General features: G+C 45.9%; 1 protein-coding gene across 1 annotated transcript in view; it reads right to left on the reverse strand.

The window, feature by feature from the left end:
• The window catches only part of ANKRD55 (ankyrin repeat domain 55), an 872,819-nt gene that overhangs the window by 228,148 nt on the left and 618,806 nt on the right, over positions 1-25,865 (reverse strand). The window contains exon 9 of the mRNA XM_069222305.1: positions 8,065-8,732. Coding sequence (XP_069078406.1) covers positions 8,065-8,732 — 668 coding nt within the window. The remainder of the gene's footprint in view (positions 1-8,064; positions 8,733-25,865) is intronic.

The following is a 25,865-nucleotide window of genomic DNA, read 5'->3' on the forward strand; positions in this document are numbered from 1 at the left end:
ATCTATATTGACCATTTTAAGACCACATGTACGATCATGGCCATCCCATATTAGGGACATCATTGATATTCTGAGCATAATTTTTTATATTAGACGCTAGGAGAATTATCATCAAACGTCTCAATGTTTCTCACTTCATACTAGTATCAGGCACACAGATGACGTTACAGCACGCAAACATTTTTTAAATTGCGTCCCCTGAGGCTATTTAAACATACAATGATGTTGTTGAGGATGATGGAGCTGGGTCCTACTTAGAATATCTAGCTTTGTGAAGACAGATTAAGTAATGGACAGCTAAAGGGACCTGTTTCAACCCAGCTATGGTGGGAGGAACAAACGCTGCTTATATGGATGACACAGACAATATGGTTCTTTAGTTCAAATACATTGACAATCTGTTTGGAATAAGCAAAGGTACAGAAAATAAGGTAAAATGCTTTGTATGATGGTTGAATGACAATCATTTACATTTAGAATTCACATACACATAGACAGGAAGTTATTTTTCTGGAAGTAAAATTGTACCATTTGTATTGTGTATGAGACCACAAAATAGAAACAATTGTTCTCTGCAAATAAACGGTGGGGAATAGTATTCTACATCTGGACATTTTATTCTGCCACCTCCTAAGAACAACATTCAATATAGTGAATTGTTATGGCCTAAGACAATTTGCAGTAACCGTACACTTAATGGACATCACTTCACCAAAATGTCAGGTGTAGCAGAAGTGACATCACATATTCCTTGGCCTTAAATGACATCACAGGAAGTGAAATCATATGACCCTGAGTACTGTTAGAAAGTGATGCCACATGGCCTACATCAGACACTTAACACTGATGAAGTTCCATAATACCTATATGATTAATAATATAACAACACAAAGGTGTGTTTTAGATACCACCTATCTTAGAACACTGACATGATCATGGAAAGTAGTGGGGCATAATACCTGCCCTGATTTGTAGTGAATGAGTGAAGCGTGTGAGCCTGGCCTCTTTTAGAGATCTCAAAAATGTTTTCCCCCTGACCGCATTTAGAAAAAATGGGGTTATATACTGCATCTTAAAGCACAATTGTCACATGGATTTGCTAAAAAGCCATGGGCTCTGTCAGGGAACTCATTAAAGTGGTCATTCCGACCCTGGCGGCCGTGGTGGCGGTCTTCACTGCCGACGGGCCGGCGGTGAAGACCGCCAGATTACAAGTGTGGCGGTTTGGTCTGTGCCAAACCGCCACTCACCCGTTCCTACCGCCAGGGTGGTTGGACCCGCCGGGCCAGAGATGAGCATCTCCTACTTGGTGGGTCACCCAATACTGCCGGCGGTATCACAAGTCCCCTTTCCGCCAGGAATAAATCCTTGGTGGAAAGGCTACTGGCAACAGAAATTTGCGACCCTGTCACCGGTAGATGACTCACACTCCCGGTAGTGATACCCCGCTCCCAGTAGTGAAAACCCCCACCCCTCCAAGTAGTGATCCCCCACCCTCAGTAGTAAACCCCCCACCACCCTTGATCGCTGTACTTAAGCATACATGCACGCACCCACGGACACGCACACCTGGACACACACTCACTCACAACACCCTTACACTCACACGCACACACACAAGCAACACCCCCAAATCCAAACACACATACATGCACAACACCCCCATTCACACACGCACTCACTACATTCAGGTCCATTGATACGCATACACACTCTATCCCCACCCCCTCCTTTTCTCAACATACATACACATACAACCCCCACCCGTTTACATGCATGCACAAAAGCACCCCGACCCAGCATTCACATTCACCCACACACACATCACCACACTTAGACACAGACATACATGCACGCACAAACACTAAACCTCCCACCCACCCCCATTGATGACACGCATACACACACTCACACACATCCATTTACACCCCCCACTCCCCACCCCTTGCGGAGGACACTTACCTTGTCTAACGAGGTGCTCCTCCATGAGGGGACGGGACCCGGCATCCGTCGGCAGGCAGCACCCCGCCATCAGGACACCACAAGGCCATATAACAGGTCCTTTTGGCAGGGCGAGGCAGGCGCCTCCGACCGTCAGCATGACTACTGGAGGATTTCCACCCAAATTGTGGAGGAAATCCTTCAGTACTTGAAATATAGCAGTTGGAAGACTACCAGCACTAGCGGTCTTCTGGCGCCCGTGGTTTCGGCAGTCGAAGGGAAAGACCGCCGAATTCAGAATGACCACCTAAGTATTCAAGTCCTTTCACATTGTCCCAGAAGTTGATTGCATTTTTTTTCAAATGTCAAAAATTACCTCCACTGTGTGTGTCAGCATTTTGGCATAGGTGCCCCTTAGGCCAAACATTGCATACACTATGCTTGTGCTAGGAGTTTGCCATTATTGCTACCTATATGCCATACGTGTGCCTTATGTCAAACATTACCTCCTGGATGTCACAGCCAGCATTTTGTCATAGTTTCCCCCTCCCATATGCCATGATAGTCAACACTGGATAAAGGTTATCACATGGCCATGTGATATGTACTGATGAAGGTGAAAATGGCAATGACCTCCAATGTGCCAACACCAGCATTTTTCCGCAAGTGGCTTATAGGGTGAAAATTATCTCTAGTATGCTAGTACCTCCATTTCACCATGATGGCCCCATATGCCATGTTTGCCTACTATGCCAGTTCCAGTATTTCATTGCAGGTGCATGCCATACTAAGAATTGCCACCAGTATGCCAGTGACAGTATTCTGCCACTATAGCCTCCATAACCCAAGAATGATCTTCAGTATGCCAAGGCCAATAGCAGATTTGATCGTATAAAACACAGCATAATTCTCACTCATGCCAAAGTACATTTACTAGCTCACACTCACTCTTATTCATTTACACTTGCTAGCACTCATTCAATCTCATTCACTCTCTTGCACTCACTCCCATTCTCACACTCATTCATTTATACACTGACTCACTCATACTTTCTTGCTCACATTCACACTCAATCATACTCATTCAGTTATTCTCACTCACCCCACACTTATTATCACTCTGGCATTGACTAACACTCACTCACATTCACTCTTTAACTCACTCATACTTTCTCTCCGCTCACTTACACTCACTTGTCTTCTCACTGACTGGCTCATTTTCACTCACAGTTACACTCATTCACTTTTGCTCACTTTCGCTCACATTTTTAACAGTCCCTCACAGTCATCCTTAATCATTATTTCTCATTCATCTACTCTCACTCAATTGCAGTCAATCTTATTCTGACTCATTCACTTGGACTCAAACATACTTAATGGCATTCAGTCTCACTCATTCTCTCTCACTGGTTGTCACTGACTCTCATTCACTCACTTTCACTCACACACACGCTAACAGACACACACACTGTCCCAAACACAAACTCTTATTCACATGTACGTACACAACAGATAGTTAAAAGTATTTGTCTACATACCTCAGTGGCCAGCGAAAGTCTTGTTCCAGCTCCCGGTGCTCCATTTTTTACTAACAGTGAATAACATACTATTATTCATTATTAATGTAATAATAAAATGTGCAAAAAACAGAGCTGATTTTGCCACCTTTGAGGCCGGGGGTCGCAAAGGCAGTGCCAGGGGCTGCAAAGAGCAAGCCAGGAGTCGCAGCTGCGACTCCAACTGACCCCTAGATGATGTTCATGAGTACACTCCATGCAGAGAAACACAACTGTTCGATGGAGTGCCCCGATTTTAGAACCAATGGTAAGCCTACCCTTGAAAAAGACAACAGACGAGAAAAAGTTTAGATTTACTGTTTGGTAAGAAACACAATGAAAAGAGTCCACCTTTGAAACTTATCACCACGTGCAATACAAGTTTGTCTGAAAAGATTATGAGCAAGCATTGGGGAGTTTCAAAGAGTAATTCAACAACAGGGCACCTTATGCCTAATAAACCTTTACCAACTTTGAGAAAAGACAGGCCAAAATGGGAAAGGTTGGTTAATAGCTACCTCAAAACAGAAAAGAATAAGTGAACATCCAGGATGGATCATTTGTTATACATGTGGACGTGTCCTTGCTAGAAAAAAAGACATCAGTAGTATAAGGCATGAAAAACTGATGCAGGGTCCCCCAACTCATGCTCAAAGTTTGCTTCTTTTTTCCTTTGAAGCCTGGATTCCATGCAACTCCAGGTCACATTTGAAGTTATTATTCCGTCTCTCATCCACTTTTAGGAATAAGTCTTGAATGTTCAACCTTGCTCCCCTGACTGAGGTACTTGGGAACCCAGGGCCTCATTCACAAGGCCCTAGCGGGACATTGGGCCTCCGGAGCGTCATTTTTTTGTGTGCTCCGCTGGCGCAGTGTGCCAGCCCATATTTACAAGGCCACCCAAAGCCCCCTTGCACGGCTTTTCATGGCCTTGTAAATATGGACCCCTTTCACGAGTAACACTGTGTGAAAGGGGCGTTTCATGGGTGTTGCTTGGAACCTGAAGGAATCTGATGCAGTCCCAGATTTACAAGTCTCGGAATGCTTTAGATTCCTATGCCACCTCGGAGGTGGTGTAAGAGGGACACAACTGGGAGAAATATCTTTATTTCTCCCCTTTTTTCCCTCTTTCTATGTGTGCTGCAGAACGCATAGAAAGAAGAAAACCACTCTTGTGATTGTTTTTGTGCAGGAAGGGGCGCCTTCTTGCACAAAAACAATCATCTCCACAATGCAGTAGATGGCAATTTCGCAGCAATTTGTGCACCAGCACAGGGAGAGAGGACAGAAATGCGCCATATCGTGTAGATACTGTACATTTCTGCCCTTCCCAGTAGTGCAGGGCAGTGGAGCAAGGCACCTGCTGCGCCACGGGCCTTGTAAATGAGGCCCTCAGTGTGCTCACAGTAGTATCAAACTTTGATAATGGTAACACTTGTCACATGCATTGACTAGATGCCCTGCAGCTCTACATGCTTTGTAGAACAGGCCATGAGCAAACTCTGTGCTTGCCATGACTGCACTATTCCAGAATTCCATTGTTGTCTTCTAGTCATCGTGCCTGAGTGGATAAAACATGGCATACACAGCTGATGCCCCATTATGATTGTTACGTTTATAACACATTATTTACATTATTGTATTCCTCTCTCCTTTTTCATTCCCCTTTTTCCCTTTCCTCTCTGTCCCACCCCGATCCCACCTCATTTGGTGTATTCCATGGAATGTTGTTGGATTGCATGACAGTTGTGGCCGTTATGTACTCATTCTGGATGCACCCTTGTCTTGACTGCATGTTAATTAAGCCTACTGAGTTACCGCAGCCTTTGTTACTTCAAGGCTTACATTTGGCTAAGAATGGGATGGGCTTCTTAGTTCTCCCTTTTGCGTTCTCTTTCATACTACATGTGAGCAGTGCTGCATCCTGTGGAGAGGGCTGTGGTGCCTTTACTTGTCACCATGGGGCACAGTGTTCTGTTCCTTGATGAGCACCAACTCAAAGCCATGGTGAGACTTTCCTCAAAAGGTTTGATGACGATTTGGTGATTTAAGCTACTTCTTGCATCTCCTCTGACTGTGGTGTTGCTTGACACATTAATTTACCCTTCCACTGGCTTTATTGCTGCCCTCCATAGGGTAAGCCATCTAGTGGGCTGATCTTTATCTCAGCCACGCCTCCAGTATTTGTCTTTCAGTCTGCATAATCTCCTCTATCCTAAATGCATTTTGAGAAACCTACAGAGTTACCCCAGCCTTCGTTACTTTTGAAGCTCTTCCAGAGGGACAACGAGCAGATGCCAAAAACCGAAAAATAAAGAAGCAGCTACCAAATCAGAGCTACAGCGTTTCTGGGTCAAACACTTGAGACAAAGAAAAGGAATGTTGTTAAAAAGTTCAAATAGAGGTGTCTGTTTCAGTCAGTGTAATTCGGTCTAACCAATGATGAGAAAGAGTATGGCCCTCATTACGACTTTCAAAGACCGCCGAAGCCGCAGGTGCCAATATACCACCAGAGCTGCTGGTATGCTTGGCCCCTGTTATGACATTTCCGCTGGCCCCGTGGAAAAGTCACATCAACATTGAAGCCAGCTCATAATAGAGCCGGAGGCAATGTTGATGTGCAGCGGGTGCAGCAGCACCTGTCGCGCAATTCACTGCCCGTAATTCGGGTGAAATGCACGATGGGGCTGTGCATGGGGGCCCCTGCACTGCCCATTCAAAGTGCATGGGCAGTGCAGGGGCCCCAGCGGCACCCTTAGTCCCCCTTACCACCAGCCTTTCCATGGCGGTGTTTACCACCATGGACAGACTTGTGGATGGGGACTCATAATCCCAAGGGCAGCGCTGCCTTGAGGATTATGGCCGCCCAACGGAAGCCTGGCGGTATAGTGGAGGGACCGGCGGTGTGACCGTGGCGAATGTGCCACGGTCATAATACGCTGGCGGAACACCGCCAGCTAGTTGGTGGTGTAACTGCCAGTGTTCCGCCCACCGCCGGGGTCATAATATGGGCCTATATCTGTAGTGACTGCAAAGATTAGACTTCTATTATTTAGGTATACTTCTATATGATTTTTTTTCCAAGAGTAATTGAAACGTTAATGGCACAGGGTGTTTTTGTTTGGATTGCCTTGCACCTTGGAGGTTGGCACTGGAGGCCATAACAGGTGTTTCTACCATCTATGGAACAAAACCTTAATAAGGAGAAAGAAAAAGGCTGAAGCTGTGTACAGTCCATTCTAAAATATCTGTATAATGTCGAGCATTCATAGGAAATATACAAAACTAACATGACACTCCAGTGTTGTGGTTATCCCTGAAGATTTTCTTGTTATTGATCTTCAACCATTATTAATGCACTCATTGTTCATTCCCACCAAAAAGTGTTTTGAGTTCTTTATTCTCATTGCACTAGGCTCAAATGTGGAAGCTGTCTCTCCCACCTTGTCGATGGCCAGACTAATGCCAAATTAAGGCTACAACTACGTCCTTTTGTCAAAGTGTTCTTTTGGGTATCTTAATAAGTAGGAAAGATATCTTGCTTGTTAGAAAAATAATATCAATGCAAGATCAAAATGTATTCCAAAGATTGTCCATAAATATATAAAAATAAAATACTGTGTTTCATTCAAGAACACTTTTTGATAATGATAAGAATAATTTTAAGTGAAAATGTTAGTATTAGAAAATTGTATAATAGTTTTTAGCCACAGCGGATTTTGTATAGAAAAATTATAAAATCTATTTAAACTAAAAAAAGGGCAAATATTTAAATTGAATTGAACGTATCTTTAATGTATTTGCCCTTGTGAAACACCAAAGGTTGGGTCTAATGACTCGAAGCCCGTTATTCCATTGGGAGGGCAGGAAAATACATACATACAGGTGTAATCGTTCCTGAACCTGCAGGGAAAGTCCTGTTAGATAAATGATACAAGTGCAAGGTAAATATTTGTTGCAGGGATTGCAGGTAACTCTATAAAAATTAAATGCCATATTTTTTTACAAGATGTAGCCTCATGATTAGAAGCATTTTACATTGACATTTTATTACTTGTTAATGTAAAATCAGGGTTGAACTACCATGGATTTTATTTAGCTCTATTTAAACTATAAAGAGCATGTATTTAATTGAGCTGAATGTTTCATTTTACAGTAAATGTCTCTATGAGATATCAAGAGTTTTGTCTCCTGACTTGAAGCACATTTAGAACCTGATTTAGAACTCAGTTGACACAACGGTGCCGGATATTCCGTCTGCCGAAAATCTAAATAACATTCTATCCTATGGGATTTAGATTTCAGCAGACGGGATATCTGTCACTGGTTCGACTGAGTAACCACCCGGCGAGTTACACGCACACACACACACACACACACACTGTGGACCTGGATTAGAACAACAAATGTGAAACTATATTCTAAATGATTTCCTCAATCTTTGCAAACCAACCTGAGAAATAAAAGGAAGCTTGTGCATCCTTAAGAAAACACATATTTAAATTTTTCTTGTTAAAATGTCACTCATCTGATAACAGCATTTAACATATTAAAATGAAAACATTACCTGAGGGAGCAGTGTGCAAATGTGGGAGTTGTGGAGGGCAAACAAAATTCATGTGGCTGGGGCTTTCAAGTAGTAGCCCATCTGCATTCTTGTCAGAAGACGGTGCAGTCCACACTTTATGAGCGAGTATTTGCTTGGTGGTGTTATTCCACGGATGGTCTAACAAAGCATGGCTGCAAGTCCTACTGTCAAATAAATCATGCTCACTTCTACTCTTCTGCGAGCGGTGTGCAAAATGGTGCGCATTAGTTCCAGGGGAAAGGCTTGAAGGTCCACAATGAGAGGCTGCGAGAAAAGAATTGCCAAGAGTTATGGGTGGCAGACTTTGGGTACGTATTGGCGGGAGTCCTTTGCAGCCTTGTTGCTTTTTTTCTGAAAAGAGGTACTTTTGGGATTCAAAAGTTCTTTTTTTTAAATTCATTGCCTCATTCTCATCGGATGGATCCTTGCAGTTTGTCTCCATGATGCAATCAAATGTAGTTATAATATCATCGACCTCTGAGGTCTCTTCCCGTTGGTATCGGTCTCGGGTTCTGTCCTTTGAATGTGTCCTTTGCTCCTCCTTCCTCTTTTTGCACGAAAATATTTGATGCAGCATGCTGAACCGTCCTTCTTTCTTTAGAATCCTATGATTCATTGATGGGAGCTGCTGGGCTGGTTCTGGTTTGCTGGAAAATGATCAAATGTTAAAAAAGTCAGAGACATGTACATTTAAGTGGTTCTGAGCAAACGTGTAACAGGGCCGCATCCATGTCAGATCTTCAGGATACCCACAAAATACAATGGACAAGATTTACAAATCAAAATCACAAACATAATTCTGTGACTTTCCTCCTACCAATGGAGTATTTGTTTCAATTGTTGTTAATTTAAAGTTTTCCAAGCATACGGTAGTTGCAGGTTCCACTTTCCCTGGTGGGACCCCTTTTTCTAGACTCCCGTCAACTTTTAGCATGCTACATTTCTATTCCCATAATAGAAAGGGATTTACTCTTGCGAACAGTAAATATTTTATTATTTTTAGGATGTTACTGGGCTGAGAAAATGTTTGTGAATTCTCATAAACACTGTTTGAAAGCTTATAAATTTTAGGTCATTCCCTCCTGCCACTTCAGTTAGATTTGTTCATAAAAAATTAGGGGCCAGATTTATCTATGTTTTACACAGTGCAAAGCAAAGCAACACAGCGAGACAACTTGCTGCACTGCACTTCATGAAAGGGGGAGGACAGTAATGCGCCATTCCTACTCCCTGCCTGCTCTGGCGCACACAATCTGCTGTCTAGTGCCAACACAGGCGTCCTTAGGTCACGGTGAAAGGGTACCTGTGTTGCAGGCACGATTGTTTTAGTGCGGTAAGGGATTACTTTCCTGCACAAAAACAATCTTCTGAGGATTTTTCTTCTTTCTACGAAAGTGAAAGCAAGGAGGAGAAATAAAGGTATTTCGGAGAAATAAAGGTATTTCTCCTTGTTTCTTCTCCTCTGGGAAAGCGTAGCATTTTGATGCATTCATGGGTTTACCAGTGTTGATAAATCTGGGAATGTGCCAAAATGTATGGGTGGATGCGTGGGAACACCCACGCTCCACCTATTGAATGCATTCCAAAGGCAGAGTAAGGCAAGGCAGCAACTTGACTGCCTTGAGTTACTCACGATTTACCAAGCACCGCAAGATGGCCTTGTGCTGCTTGGTAAATCTGACATAAGGGATTGTGTTGCCGATGCGACACCCCGAGTGATGCAAGGGCAGCACAACCCCTTAATAAATCTGGCCCTATATTTTTTTACCATGTTTTATGAATAGCAGAAGTGGCTTTACAATCAAAACAAAGGCTATTTTTGAGCAGACATTGGGCCATATGTACGAACACATTTTCCCATTGACACAGAATGGGAAAAACCCTTTGCTACATCTGGCCCATTGTTCTTACATGTACTAATGAATCTAAGTGGAACTCATTTACAAAGATAGCAGCTATGCAAAAAATCTGGAATGTATCCGACTCTCCTGGACCTAAATCAGCACACCTGTTCTAAAAGGATGATTTCAAAACATTCTCGTTTTTTCAATTAGGTAAGATATATTCAGAAATTCTTTGATTGTGTTCCAAAAAAAGACTACTAAAACCAACATCACTGCTATCATAGCAAAAGCATTTTGAGTCACCTCTGAGTTCCAAAATATTAAGATAGTAGAGTATATAATAAAAATCATCCATAAATTTGAAATGATGATCCCTAATAATTGAAACAATGAAAACAGTTTGAGCAGACACATTACTTTTTTCGTTTCCTCATAGACTACCTTAATGCCCAAATGCCAACACATTTTAGTGCAGAATAAGCAAACCTATTCCTTTTATCAAGATTGGGCATTTTATATGCAATCGATATAGACACACCCTAACTCATTAAAAAAAAATCCCCCAAAAAATCATTATGTGTAACATTAATTTAATTTAATTACAATCTCTGATGGGAACTGCAAAGCTGTAATACCTGAAGAAGCCATGCCTAGGCATTTGATAACTTTTCTGCAGCGCTTCATAGGAAGGAAAAGTCCTATCCATAATCATTTGCCATCAACGTGAAAAGGTTAAAATCATGCTAGCAACAGGAAAAACGTGCTTGTAGAGATATAGGAAGTTAGGATGACGACCTACTAACGTAAATTGATTAAAGCTAAATCTACTGCTTATGTATAGATCTAGGAAAGTTAGGATTGTGCCCATGGACGTCAATTCACTGAAATTCCTGGGGTAGCGGAAGTGACATAACATGTCATTTGACCTCCATTTTCACTCACATACACACACACACACACACACACATATATATATATACAAATGTACACTTACACACACACTCTCTCTCTCACATAAACACACTCACCCCCAAGCACGCACACAACATACATTTAAAAGCACTTTTTACCTCAACTACCACGGAAAGGGCACATTCCAACTAACTGTACTCCATTGTTATTACACTAATAGTGAATGATATATTAACATGCACCATTAGTGTAATAAAAATGGACAGAAAACAAAGAGAGCGGCGCCCCAAATGACGTCCATAAGGACAAGCTGTTCCTCTGTTCCAGGCACAGAGCGTGCGACCTCTGAGGTCAGGGGTCGCAAAGGCAGTGTCAGAGGTCACAAAGAGCAATCCAGGGGTCGCAGCTACAACCCCTGGTGACCCCCAAATGACGCAACCTTGTAATGTAAATTGATAAAAGGTTAGCTATTGCACGGCTTTCTTATATATGTCCAAATTTGATTTAAAAAAATGTGTTTTAAATCCTGTTTGTTTAAAGTAAGCAGTGCCAATTGGGCCTAAATATAGTTTATCCTGTTTCTTAAAAATTGCCAATTATTCTACAAATATCGCAGTAAAGTTTAACTCAATAATGTCATCTGCATATTGTAGGAGGCTGGACTGGCTTGTAGTGAGTACCAAGGGGTACTTGCACCTTGCACCAGGCCCAGTTATCCCTTATTAGTGTATAGGGTGTCTAGCAGCTTAGGCTGATAGATAATGGTAGCTTAGCAGAGCAGCTTAGGCTGAACTAGGAGACGTGTGAAGCTACTACAGTACCACTTAGTGTCATATGCACAATATCATAAGAAAACACAATACACAGTTATACTAAAAATAAAGGTACTTTATTTTTATGACAATATGCCAAAGTATCTTAGAGTGTACCCTCAGTGAGAGGATAGGAAATATACACAAGATATATATACACAATAGCAAAAATATGCAGTATAGTCTTAGAAAACAGTGCAAACAATGTATAGTTACAATAGGATGCAATGGGGAAACATAGGGATAGGGGCAACACAAACCATATACTCCAAAAGTGGAATGCGAACCACGAATGGACCCCAAACCTATGTGACCTTGTAGAGGGTCGCTGGGACTATTAGAAAATAGTGAGAGTTAGAAAAATAACCCTCCCCAAGACCCTGAAAAGTGAGTGCAAAGTGCACTAAAGTTCCCCTAAGGACAAAGAAGTCGTGTTAGAGGAATAATGCAGGAAAGACACAAACCAGCAATGCAACAACTGTGGATTTCCAATCTAGGGTACCTGTGGAACAAGGGGACCAAGTCCAAAAGTCACAAGCAAGTCGGAGATGGGCAAATGCCCAGGAAATGCCAGCTGCGGGTGCAAAGAAGCTTCTACTGGACAGAAGAAGCTGAGGTTTCTGCAGGAATGAAAAGGGCTAGAGACTTCCCCTTTGGTGGACGGATCCCTCTCGCCGTGGAGAGTTGTGCAGAAGTGTTTTCCCGCCGAAAGAACGCCAACAAGCCTTGCTAGCTGCAAATCGTGCGGTTAGCGTTTTTGGACGCTGCTGAGGCCCAGGAGGGACCAGGAGGTCGCAAATTGGACCTGAAGAGAGAGGGGACGTCGAGCAAGACAAAGAGCCCTCACTGAAGCAGGTAGCACCCGGAGAAGTGCCAGAAACAGGCACTACGAGGATGCGTGAAACGGTGCTCGCCGAAGTTGCACAAAGGAGTCCCACGTCGCCGGAGACCAACTTAGAAAGTCGTGCAATGCAGGTTAGAGTGCCGTGGACCCAGGCTTGGCTGTGCACAAAGGATTTCCGCCGGAAGTGCACAGGGGCCGGAGTAGCTGCAAAGTCGCGGTTCCCAGCAATGCAGCCCAGCGAGGTGAGGCAAGGACTTACCTCCACCAAACTTGGACTGAAGAGTCACTGGACTGTGGGGGTCACTTGGACAGAGTTGCTGGATTCGAGGGACCTCGCTCGTCGTGCTGAGAGGAGACCCAAGGGACCGGTAATGCAGCTTTTTGGTGCCTGCGGTTGCAGGGGGAAGATTCCGTCGACCCACGGGAGATTTCTTCGGAGCTTCTGGTGCAGAGAGGAGGCAGACTACCCCCACAGCATGCACAAGCAGGAAAACAGTCGAGAAGGCGGCAGGATCAGCGTTACAGAGTTGCAGTAGTCGTCTTTGCTACTATGTTGCAGGTTTGCAGGCTTCCAGCGCGGTCAGCAGTCGATTCCTTATCAGAAGGTGAAGAGAGAGATGCAGAGGAACTCGGATGAGCTCTTGCATTCGTTATCTGAAGTTTCCCCAGAGACAGAGACCCTAAATAGCCAGAAAAGAGGGTTTGGCTACCTAGGAGAGAGGATAGGCTACTAACACCTGAAGGAGCCTATCAGAAGGAGTCTCTGACGTCACCTGGTGGCACTGGCCACTCAGAGCAGTCCAGTGTGCCAGCAGCACCTCTGTTTCCAAGATGGCAGAGGTCTGGAGCACACTGGAGGAGCTCTGGACACCTCCCAGGGGAGGTGCAGGTCAGGGGAGTGGTCACTCCCCTTTCCTTTGTCCAGTTGCGCGCCAGAGCAGGGCTAAGGGGTCCCCTGAACCGGTGTAGACTGGCTTATGCAGAATTGGGCACATCTGTGCCCAACAAAGTATTTCCAGAGGCTGGGGGAGGCTACTCCTCCCCTGCCTTCACACCATTTTCCAAAGGGAGAGGGTGTCACACCCTCTCTCAGAGGAAGTTCTTTGTTCTGCCATCCTGGGCCAGGCCTGGCTGGACCCCAGGAGGGCAGCTGCCTGTCTGAGGGGTTGGCAGCAGCAGCAGCTGCAGTGAAACCCCAGGAAGGGCAGTTTGGCAGTACCAGGGTCTGTGCTACAGACCACTGGGATCATGGGATTGTGCCAACTATGCCAGGATGGTATAGAGGGGGCAATTCCATGATCATAGACATGTTACATGGCCATATTCGGAGTTACCATGGTGAAGCTACATATAGGTAGTGACCTATATGTAGTGCACGCGTGTAATGATGTCCCCGCACTCACAAAGTTCAGGGAATTGGCTCTGAACAATGTGGGGGCACCTTGGCTAGTGCCAGGGTGCCCTCACACTAAGTAACTTTGCACCTAACCTTTACCAGGTCAAGGTTAGACATATAGGTGACTTATAAGTTACTTAAGTGCAGTGTAAAATGGCTGTGAAATAACGTGGACGTTATTTCACTCAGGCTGCAGTGGCAGGCCTGTGTAAGAATTGTCAGAGCTCCCTATGGGTGGCAAAAGAAATGCTGCAGCCCATAGGGATCTCCTGGAACCCCAATACCCTGGGTACCTCAGTACCATATACTAGGGAATTATAAGGGTGTTCCAGTAAGCCAATGTAAATTGGTAAAAATGGTCACTAGCCTGTCAGTGACAATTTGGAAAGAAATGAGAGAGCATAACCACTGAGGTTCTGGTTAGCAGAGCCTCAGTGAGACAGTTAGTCACTACACAGGTAACACATTCAGGCACACTTATGAGCACTGGGGCCCTGGGTTACCAGGGTCCCAGTGACACATACAACTAAAACAACATATATACAGTAAAAAATGGGGGTAACATGCCAGGCAAGATGGTACTTTCCTACACATATATATTTGCACCCCTCAATAAATAGCTAATTGGACCCAGTGAGGACCTGATGTTAAAACAGAGGCACTGTTCCCAATTTGGGTTTTATCAACATTATGTTTATAACTGGACACCTTACCATACTGCCTAGCTACACCTTTTAGAGCTAATAAAGTGCTTGTAGGGGAAGATGTCAACATAATGATATAATCCACATTATTTCATACTTTTAAATCCTAATTATGAATATGTATATAGGGGATGGTGATTGTAGTAAAGGACAAACGTGAATCATTAGAGAATGGGGCAAGTAGAAACAATCTAAGAGTATTGAACATGCCAGAAGCGGCAAAAGGGGATCGTAGCAAGAGGTTAATTATAGCCCTTTTTAAATCAGGGAGTTTGTCTTAAAACACAGAGGAGGCTCATACTAAAGATATTCAGGGGGGTACATTGGGATCCTTTTAGGAAACACCCCAGGAGAAGTAAGTCAAGAAGGATTTTGGGGAACGTTTTTACATTCTCTGTGAAGGAGCAGATTTTGGCCAAGGCCTTGATGCAGAAAACTCTGGAGGGAAGCTGGTTCACTTTTGAGGTTAGGTCCGATCTCTCTTGCAGGCTGAATAGACCGTAGGAGTTCGAGAAGCGGATAGAGGAGTTTAAGAAAGTAGGCACAACAGCTCAATTGAGATTTTCTGCCACACTAAATGTGATGCACAATAACAAAATGCATAACTTCAGGGGGGACTTTAGTGAAGCAGATAAGCTGACTGAGGCGATAATGAGAGAAAACTCGTCATATGAGGGCCAGCATATATGGCTAGCTTTGGAACTATCAGGAGTCAGTCTGCTTGATACATTTCTTTTTTCTTTATTTGTTTTAATCCCAAAAAGAACACTCAAAGGGCTTTTTCATAGGCAATGAGAAAGCAAGAAAGGGTTGTCAAGGGAGAGTGAAGGGTAGTGGGTGTGGGGAGCACTGAAGAAAAAAGAAAAGTCCTCAGAAATCTCTTTTCCATAACACAGCCCGGGTTGATAGTAAAAATAACGTCTGGTGGGCTTCAGATCAGGGATAATAATGGCAACAGTCTAAGGGGGTTATTCCAACTTTGGAGGAGGTGTTAATCCGTCCCAAAAGTGACGGTAAAGTGACGGATATACCACCAGCCGTATTACGAGTTCCATAGGATATAATGGACTCGTAATACGGCTGGTGGTAAATCCGTCACTTTTCCGTCACTTTTGGGACAGATTAACACCTCCTCCAAAGTTGGAATAACCCCCTAAATGTTTGTCTTGGAATGTTAATGGGCTCAGGACGGATAGGGGACGTGCTAGGTTTTAATTAGACAACAACTAGATGCAACAATAGTGGAGAGTGAGAGAGACAGAATGGTCTACCGCTAGCTTAGAGCTATATAGCAAAAAATATATCTTGGTGGGATATTATGGGCCCATTGTGGAGGATATCGAACTCCTTAACGTGGTTTCCCAGAAATTACTGGACTTTTCTATTCCTATCATTACGGCTGGGGACTTTAATACCGTCATGGATACCAATTTGGACAGGTGAAACAATAGCAAGGCCAAAATCCATCAATGGTTCTTGTAGAGCACGGCTAATCACCCGTTATGGTTTGTTTCAAGGCGCTCAGGGCAGGGTGTTGTGCAGTTCAGTCAAAGAGCCTGGTCATGAGGCCCTTCCTGAATTGAGGCAGTGAGGGTGATTCCCTGAGATGTAACAGTAGATATTTCCAGGTCTGCGCAGCAAGGTAGGAGAAGGATCTTCCACCAGCCGAGATTTTGCAGATCCTTGGGATAGTGGACAGGGTCAGGTGGGTGGAGTGGATATGTCTGGTGAGTGTGTAGAAGGAGAGGAAGTGGTTGAGGTAAACAGGTCCGATGTTGTGGACGGCCTTGTAGGCCTGTGTGAGGAGCTTGAAGACTATTCTTTTGTTGATCGGGAGCCAATGAAGGTCTCTCAGGTGACCGGAGACGTGACTCGGTGGGGGATGGTCAGGATAAGTCTGGAGGAGGCCTTCTGGATTCTCTGCAATTTCTTTTGGAGCTTTTTGGTGGTGCCGGCATAGAGTGTGTTGCCTTAGTTGAGGTTGCTGCTGACGAGAGCCTGGTTGACCGTTCACCTGGACTCGGTTGGGTTCCACTTAAAAATCTTCCGAAGCAGGTGTAACATTTGGAAGCTAGGAGGATGAGAATGCATTGATTTGGTGGTTCATTGAGAGATAGGAACCGTGGATGATGCCGTGGTTACGTGCATGGCCAGTGGGTGTGAGGGGGGTTCTGAGGGCTGCGGGCCACAAGGAGTCGTCCCAGGTGTAGGTGGTGGTGCCCAGAATGAGGACTTCTGCCTTGTCAGAGCTGAGTTTGAGGCAGCTATCCTTCATCCAGGCGACGACTGCTTTCATCTGGAAGTGAAAGTTGCTCTTAGCGGCTGTAGGTACGTCAGTGAGGGAGAGAATCAGATGTGTGTTGTCGGCGTAGGAGATGATGTTGAGTCAGTGGTGTCTGACGATGTCTGCAAGCGGGGCCATGTAGATGTTGAAGAGGGTGGAGTTCAGAGAGGAGCCCTGAGGAACTCCGCAGCTGATCTCTATAGGTTCTGAGGAGAACGATGGGAACTTGACTCTGTGAGTTCAGCCGGTGAGGAAGGAGAGAATCCATTCTAAGGCTTTTCCATGGATGCCGGAGTCATGGAGTCTTGTGCAGAGGGTGTGGTAGGAGATGGTGTTTTTGGCCAGGTAGCACACTCCCCACGCGCACAGCACCACCAAGCCGTGCCCGTGTCTCCCCCTCCCTGCGTCTTGGGATCGAGGCCCTTCGGGACCCGATCCGCTAGAGTGTCTCTCTGCCCCTTCAGCCTTCACTCTTTTGCATTCAGTCAACCTTGACTCTCTTTTTCTTTTCAAGCCTTTGACTCCTTTTTTGCCTCTTTTCCAGCTTTTGAGTCCTTTCTGCCTTTCTGCCTTTTCCTGTTTTTTACTCTTTTGCCTTTTTCCATTCCCTTGCTTTCGTGCCGTTTTCCCGCTCCCCCTCACCCCCATTCGCCCGCTCCTCCCACCTCCCAGCTGCTCCTGACTCCCCCCTCCCTTCTTAATGGCGGTCGCTGTGCGACCGCGCCGCTGGTGCGCCAGAGGCGCCCCGGAGATGCGCCCGTCTGCACCCGTCCTCAACACCCGCTCAGCACGCAAGCACGCCATCGAACTCTGGGACCTGCTCGACTCCACCACCCCGGATGTGGCCTTTTTAACCGAAACCTGGTGGAATGACTCCTCAGCACCCGACATCGCCATAGCCATCCCGGACGGATACAAAGTCTCTCGCAGAGACCGCACCAACAGAACCGGAGAAGGTATAGCCATCGTCCACAAAGCCACCCTCGAAGTCAAGACCACCCTGGACGACTCCTTCAGCTGCGCCGAACTCCTACACTTTCAAGTCCACACCGACCCCAACACCACGCTCAGAGGAACACTCATCTATAGACCTCTAGGACTCAGGGCACCGTTCAGCAATGCCATCGCCGACCTGGCCAGCACCCACGCACTCGCCTCCACGGACTACATCCTCCTCGGAGACCTGAACTTTCACCTCGAAAACAACAATGACATCAACTCCACCACCCTGACCAAAAACCTCGCCAACCTCGGCTTCACACAGCTCGTCAACACACCCACCCACACACAGCCGGTCATACTCTTGACCCCATCTTCTCCACAAGCAACCGCGTCACCTTCAATCATACCACCGAACTCTACTGGACCGACCACCACTGCATCCATTTCACCTTCAAGAAACGAACAGAACACCACCTCACCGAACAACTACCCTGCCGACACTGGGGCAAAGTCACCGAAGATCAACTAACCAACGCCCTAGCCCAGAAACCGCACGCCAACCCCACCGACCCTGACATCGCCGCACACAACCTCAAGCTATGGATCGCGACTGTGCCGACCGCCTTGCTCCACTCAGAAAACCCTCCAACAACCACGTCAACAAAAAAGCCACCTGGTTCACCGACGACCTCCAAGCCTCCAAACGCCACTGCCGGAAACTCAAGCAAATATGGCTGCTCGAACACACTCCAAACAACCACACAGCACTCAAGGATGCTACACGCAAACATCACCAACTCATCAGGCTAGCAAAATGATCCTCCTTCAAAACCCGCCTAGAAAACAACGCCCACGACTGCAAAGAACATCTCAACATCGTAAAAGAACTCTCCAGCCCAAGCGCCACCGTCAACGACATCACCCCCTCCCAAGAACTATGCGACGCCCTAGCCACCGCCTTCCACCGAAAAATCACTGACATCCACAACATCTTCAACTCCCTTCACACCTTGGACACTCCTACTCCGCCCTCCACGAACTCCACCCGCTCCAGCCGACTGACCTCCTGGACCAACATCATCGACGACGAAACCCGCAAGACCATGAATTCCATCCACTACGGATCACCATCAGACCCCTGCCCACACCACATTTTTAACAAAGCAGACACAGCCATCGCACCACACCTACGGAAGGTCATCAACATCTCCTTCGAAACTGCAAGATTCCCGGAAAGCTGGAAACACGCCAAAATCAACACTCTTCTCAAAAAATCAAAGGCAGACCCCAAGGACCTAAAGAACTTCCGGCCCATCTCCCTGCTCCCTTTCCCGGCGAAGGTCATTAAGAAAATCGTCGACACTCAGCTCACTCGGTACCTCGAAGATAACAACATCCTTGACCCCTCCCAGTCCGGCTTCAGACGTAACCACAGCACCGAAACTGCCCTCCTCGCCGCCACAGACGACATCAGAAGCCACCTTGACAATGGAGAAACATCAGCCCTCATCCTCCTAGACCTATTGGCCGCCTTTGACACTGTCTATCACCACACTGGAAATCCGCCTCCGCGAAGCAGGAATCCAAGACCAGGCCCTCGAAAGGACCGCATTCTTCCTCGCCGGCAGAACCTAAAGATTCCGCCTCCCCCCGTTCCAATCCAAGGCCTTCAACATCATCTGCGGCGTACCCCAGGGCTCATCCCTCAGCCCGACGCTGTTCAACATCTACATGGCCCCCAACGCACAAGTGGCCCATCAGCACAACCTCAACATCATCTCCTATGCTGACGACACCCAACTCATCCTTTCCCTCACCAAGGACCCACACACCGCCAAATCCAACCTCCACGAGGGACTGAAAGCCATCGCCGACTGGATGAGAGACAGCCGGCTAAAACTGCACTCGGACAAAACAGAGGTTCTCACCCTTGGGCCCACCCCCTCCGCCTGGGACAACTCATGGTGGCCGGCCTCGCTGGGTCCCCCACTGACACCTACCGACAGTGCACGAAACCTCGGCTTCACCCTCGACTCATCCCTCTCCATGTCAAAGCAGGTCAACGCCGTCTCCTCCTCCTGCTAAAGGATGTAAACCCAGGTCCTCGTCAGCAGCAGACTCGACTACAGCAACGTCCTCTACGCCGGTATCCCATCCAAACACCTACAACGCCTCCAACGCATCCAAAATGCCTCCGCCCGACTCATGCTCAACATCCCTCGCCACAGCCACATCACCCCCCAACTAAGAGACCTTCACTGGCTCCCCATCAACAAGAGGATCACCTTCAAGCTCCTCACCCACGCACACAAGGCACTCCACAACACCAGACCAACCTACCTGAACAGCAGACTCAGCTTCTACACCCCCACCCGGCAACTCCGCCCCACCAACCTCGCCCTCGCCTCCATCCCCCGCAGATCCTCCGGCAGCAGATCGTTCTCTTACCTCGCTGCCAAGACCTGGAACACCCTCCTGTCTGACCTAAGACAGACACAGGACCTGCTTTCCTTCAGAAAACTCCTCAAAACCTGGCTCTTCGAGCAGTAGCAGCCCCCCCCCCAGCACCTTGAAACCCTCACGGGTATGTAACGCACTTTACAAATAAATTGATTGATTGATTGATTGAAATGCAGCAGAAATTCCAGGAGAATTAGGGCTGCCTTTTTGCCTCAGTTGAGGAGAGTGAGGATGTCGTCTGTTGCGGCAAGGAGTGCAGTCTCGTGCTGTGGTTGCTTCTGAAGCCTGATTGGGAGGGGTACATGGTGTGGTTAGTTTTAATGAATTCAGTGACTTGGGCATTGATGGTCTTCTAGATGACTTTGGCTGGGAAGGGGAGCAACTAGCTGGGTCTGCAATTTTTCAGGTCCGTCGGGCGGCAGAGGGTTTTTTCAGCTGGAAATTAATTTCTGTGTGTTTATATAGTTCATGAAAGGTGGCAGACTTGATGGAGCAGTTGATGGTGACGCCGGCTCGGTTGAAAACGTGGTGGGGGCAGAGGTTAAAGGGTGCTCCAAAGTGGATGGTTTTCATGATCTTTAGGGTGTCGTTAGTGGTGAGGATGGTCCAGTTGTGCTGGGTTGGCTGAGAACTGGGGCATTTGGGTGCAGTGGTTATGGGCGGGGTGGATGATTCCTGGGTTGTGAAGCTGTCGTAGATGTCTATGATTTTGTGGTGGAAGAAGGTGGTGAGGTTGTCACAGAGGTCTTGGGAGGGGGGATGTCTGTGGTATCTGTGCTAGGTTTGGTGAATTCTTTGATTACAGTGAAGAGTCCTTTGCTGTTGTGTGCTTTGGCATTGATACATTCCTGTATGGCAGTTTTTTTTGTGGCTCTGATCAGGTGGTGGTGTGTGGTGACAGCGGTTTTGAAGGCTGCGTGGTAAGCTGGGGTCTTGCTGCTCCTCCATCTTCTCTAGAGCTGTGTGCAGGTGCACTTTGACTCTTGGAGGCCAGGGAGAGCCAGCTCGCTTTCTCGGAGGGCTGTTTGCCGGAGGGTTTCTGAAGCAGAGCCAGTGTGATGGCACTGTCAGAGATCCATAGGTGGAGGTTGCATGCTGATGTGTTGGCATCCATTGAGGTCAGCGGAGGTGTTTTGCGGAGGGCAGCGGCGAGTTCATCTTTGGAAACCTTGTTCCAGCTTCTGCACGAGTAGCGGTGGGTGGGGTGGATTTGGTAAAGGAGAAGTGGACACAGCGGTGGTTGGTCCAATGTAGTTTGAAGGTGTGGGAGAAGGAGATATTGCTAGTGGATAAGATGGGGTAGAGTGTATGTCTTTCTGACTGGGTTGGGGAGGTCAACAGTTGTTTCAGTCCGATGGTGATGAGGTTCTCCAGTAGGGATGATGTATTGTGGTTGTTGATGTTGTCCAGGTGGAAACCTGACGAGGATGTAGTCCGCTGAGGTGAGAGCGTGGTGTGTGATGAAGTTGGCTATGGATTCGCTGAAGGGGGGACGGGATCCAGGAGGACTGTAGAAGAGGGTGCTGCTGAGGGTGGCGTTCAGGTTGTTCTGGACCAGGAAGTGGAGGAGCTCCATCTCAGGTGAGTGGCCGTCGGAATTAGTTGTGAGGCAAAGAGTGTTTTTGTGAACGATGGTGATGCCTCCTCCCGGTCGGTTCGTGCGGTCCTTGTGGATGATTTTGTAGCCACCAGGGATGGTGGTGGTGATGTCTGGGGCTGAGGTGGGGTTCACCCAGGTTTCCGTAAAGAAGGCGATGTCTGGGAATATGGAGTTGAGTAGGACCCAGATCTCCACAGCCTGTTTGTTGAAGGAGTGTGTGTTGAGTAACAGGCAGCTGAGGTGGTCGAGTCCAGTTCTTGGGGGCTGTGCGGTTAGTGGGTCTGGTGTCAGATACAGAAGAAGGTGCAATTATGTCAGGTGAATGGGCCTTGGGTGTCATTCGGTGACGCAAGGTGGCAGGTGGTGGATTGTCTGGTGTTGAGGGCGTGTTGAAGCTGGTCAGCTGGGAGGTGGGAAGCAGTGCTGAAAGGGGGCGGGCTGCAGGGACAGAGCAGCGGCAAGGGAGGAAAAGGAAGAGGCACAGATTAAGGGGAAAAGAGAAATACAGAAAAAAATATAGAAAATGAAAAGGGCTAGAGAAGCAGAACAAGAGATGAGAAGGGACAGGAAAGCAGAGACAGACTCACCACTGGATCACCAGGGATGAGACGTAGGAGGGAGCCTGCAGGTGAAAGAGAGCCTCGAACTCGAGACCTGGAGCGCAGAGGGGCAACAGCTACCACGTGGAGCTATGTGGCAGGGGAGCAACGGACGCTGACAGAAGGTCAGTGAGGTAATGCAGGAGAAGAAAGCTCAACATGCATTAATATTGGAGACAAGAGTGATGGCAAGATGGGAGGCAAGCAAGTTGGCACATTTTGAGTATGAGGAGAGTGTCAGGAGATTGCTGGCTTGGGACACTAGAATGGATGAGGTGAGAATTATAATTAAGGAAATAAAGAACATAGGGTTGGGATTCAGTTTCTCAAGCACTAAGGACATTAAGAAGGCCTTCCCTAATTTCTTTAGCGATCTATATTCAGAGAATCTGAAAGTCACAGATGAGAAGGTGTGGAAGTGGCTGGGGGGAGATACATTACACAAATTAAAAGAGAATCAGAAAGACTGAAGCAAGATGTTGGGCAACATGGGGTAAGGCAAGCAGTTAGTTCAAGTAAAAAAGGTAAAGCTACGGATCCGGACAGCCTCCCTAATGGGTTCTATAAGGTTTTGGGGACTCTATTACCCCTTTCATGACCAGGTTGTTCAGCAAAATCCTAGTGAACAGTGCACCAATGCCATAATCATAGGTAGAAGCAGTACTTTCCTTAATTTTAAAGCCAGGAAAATAATCCAAGATTTGCAAGTCCTACAGGCCCATTTCGCTCTTAAATAGTGATTGCAAATTCTTCACTAATATTTTAGCTAAGAGGTTGGGTCAGGTAGTGGGAGACCTGGTTCATGGGGACCAGAAGTGATTTATAAAGGGAAGATACTTGCATGAACTGATAAGCGCAATAGACCTGGCAACCACATTTGGAATCCCCCTAGCTGTTCTGACACTTGACGCTACTAAAGCATTCAACAGAGTATATTGGTCCTATCTGAATGCTGTACTGAAATTATGTAATCTGGGTGAGAACTGCCGGAGAGTGATTCAACAAATATACACAAATCCATCAGCCAAAATCCTTATAAGTGGCAAATTAACAACAAAGTTCAAAATCATTCATAAGAGGAACGAGGCAGGGTTATTCTCTTTCTCTATTGTTGTTTAATTTATATATCCAACCACTGGCAAGGAAGTTGATGGGAGAGACTAAGATAAGACCCATTGATATGACACATAGGGGATGGCGGTTGTATGCTGATAACGTGGTGGTAGAGGCAGACTTGCAGTAATGCTTATCAGTAATTGAGTTCTTGGTATCAGCCATTGGAGAAGTATCTGGATATGCAGTAAACTCTTCAGATACAGATATAATGGCCTGGAATATGGGGAAGGACAGCCAAGGTATTAAAAGAGAGAGGAAATATCTAGGGATACAAATTACGCAGGATATAGGCATGACTGCAGATTTGAACTTTAAAATCGTGATGACAGACACCAACAGACTTCTAGGTAGTTGTTCCAACCTACCATTAACCACCTTTTGGAGGGTCACCCTGATAAAAATTACTATTCTCCCAAAATTCACCTTCCTTTTTAACTTCTTCTCCATGTATTTCAAGAAAGAGTGTTTGGGGAGGCTGCAACTGGGAGTCAAAAGGTTAGCAAATTTTGTGGATGAAGCTTTGTAGAAAATGAGAGGATGGAGGAGTCTCATTGCCAGACTTTCAGATCTATGCATGGGCCTTTCCGTTGAAGAACTGTAGGTGTTTACTTAAGGCGGTAGTTGCCAGGGGAAGCTTTTTCAAAGTTATGTTGAAGAACGTAGAAGGGGCGAATCCCCCTTTTTGTATAAGTTCGGGGACATAGAATTTAATAAAAAAGTGAGACAAAGTATTACAGGCAATGGCTTACTTTTGGTCACCGATCAGAAGGGCTATGAAGCTAGCATACTACAGCAGGTATGCACCAGTGTGGGAGTCCCCGGGTACACCGACTGCCTGAGAGATAAGTTGGCAACCTCTATTATAGAGATGGGAATACAATACTAGCTATTACAGGGTGGGGAACTTCTCTTGTGGTAAGGCATACAAAAGGTAGCCCTGGGTAAAATCTCTGCTTTCAAGTTTTTACAATTAAAGAGCTGGTCCTGAGACTTGAGAAAAGAGGACAAGAACTCTAATGAGCTCGAAGAACAGTTATAAAAGGTGAAAAAAGGGAAGAGAGAGATATCTCGCTGGTATTGGTTGATCATGGAAAGCCTGAATGGAGATTTCAGACTCATAGAAGAGTTATGGGGAAGAAGTTTGTTGCACCTATAAATCCAGGACCTATGGCAAGTATCAATGTGCACCCATCATAATACAGTAAAACCTGCATATCTAAGAAGGAACCATCTCTTTTCCCTTCATAGAGCCTTCTGGCCCCCGAAAAAGAATTTCAAGAATGGGGAAAAGGGTCCCAGTGTGTTGTATGAAGTGCAGTCTGGAATGGCTGACAATATTCATCTTTTCATGGAGTGCCCAAAGATACAACAATATTGGGAAGATATGAGTAGGTGCATAAGTCAGATGCTTCAAGCTGATATTAAGGTAAGCCTTCGATTAATAGTTTGTATTTATACCAGTAGGTCTGGCCTTGGCACGATGCTGCCTTGGTTATTTTGTTTTGGAATAATATACCAGAAAAGTAAAATCAGAAAAAAAGAAAAAGCAGCTAGATAAATGTGGCAACCAATTGCTTACTGTACAAATGTATTTTAAACTGAAAAAGGTATCACCTTTAACGTTAAAAGAATAATAAGTGTGCCTACTAGCAAGCATGTGACATTACAGCATATATAGAAACCCTTTTTTAAAATGCACTTCACAAATATGATTCTTATGAATTCAAAAGAAAGGCACTATTGGCTTTCAATGAATAATCTGAATTTAAAAGGGTTACTATAAAAAGCAAGAATAAAATGGAAAGATGTGAACAAACAAAATTATTTCACTGACTGCACAAGATTACCAAAGACTGCGGTGGGTTGATCCATGCTATATGCTGTGGTGGATGGAAGCAAAATGTGAATGAACGCTGAACAGATCAAAGGATAAAAAGAGATGACCAAAACCCCTCTTAAATATGTATATTTTATTTCAATTTTTCATTAAATGTGTCTGGTGCTGTTTCTGGGCATGGAACAAAAAAGCTGATTGGAAGTGTATTTGTTTGCTACAGAGTAATTGTGGCATCCAAACAGTACCTGGATGTGAACTTAAGTTCTTTTGATCTGAGAGCTTCTGACACAAAGTTACAAAAGAATAGCCTTTCTATTCAGCAGAATGTAAATATTACCATTTTCTATTTTTTATTGATGAGTCTGTAAGAGACAGTGGCGGTCATTCTGACCCTGGCGGTCAAAGACCGCCAGGGCGGAGGACCGCGGGA

The sequence above is a fragment of the Pleurodeles waltl genome, chromosome 1_1 (genome assembly GCF_031143425.1).
Source record: "Pleurodeles waltl isolate 20211129_DDA chromosome 1_1, aPleWal1.hap1.20221129, whole genome shotgun sequence".
In the NCBI taxonomy this organism is placed as follows: domain Eukaryota; kingdom Metazoa; phylum Chordata; class Amphibia; order Caudata; family Salamandridae; genus Pleurodeles; species Pleurodeles waltl.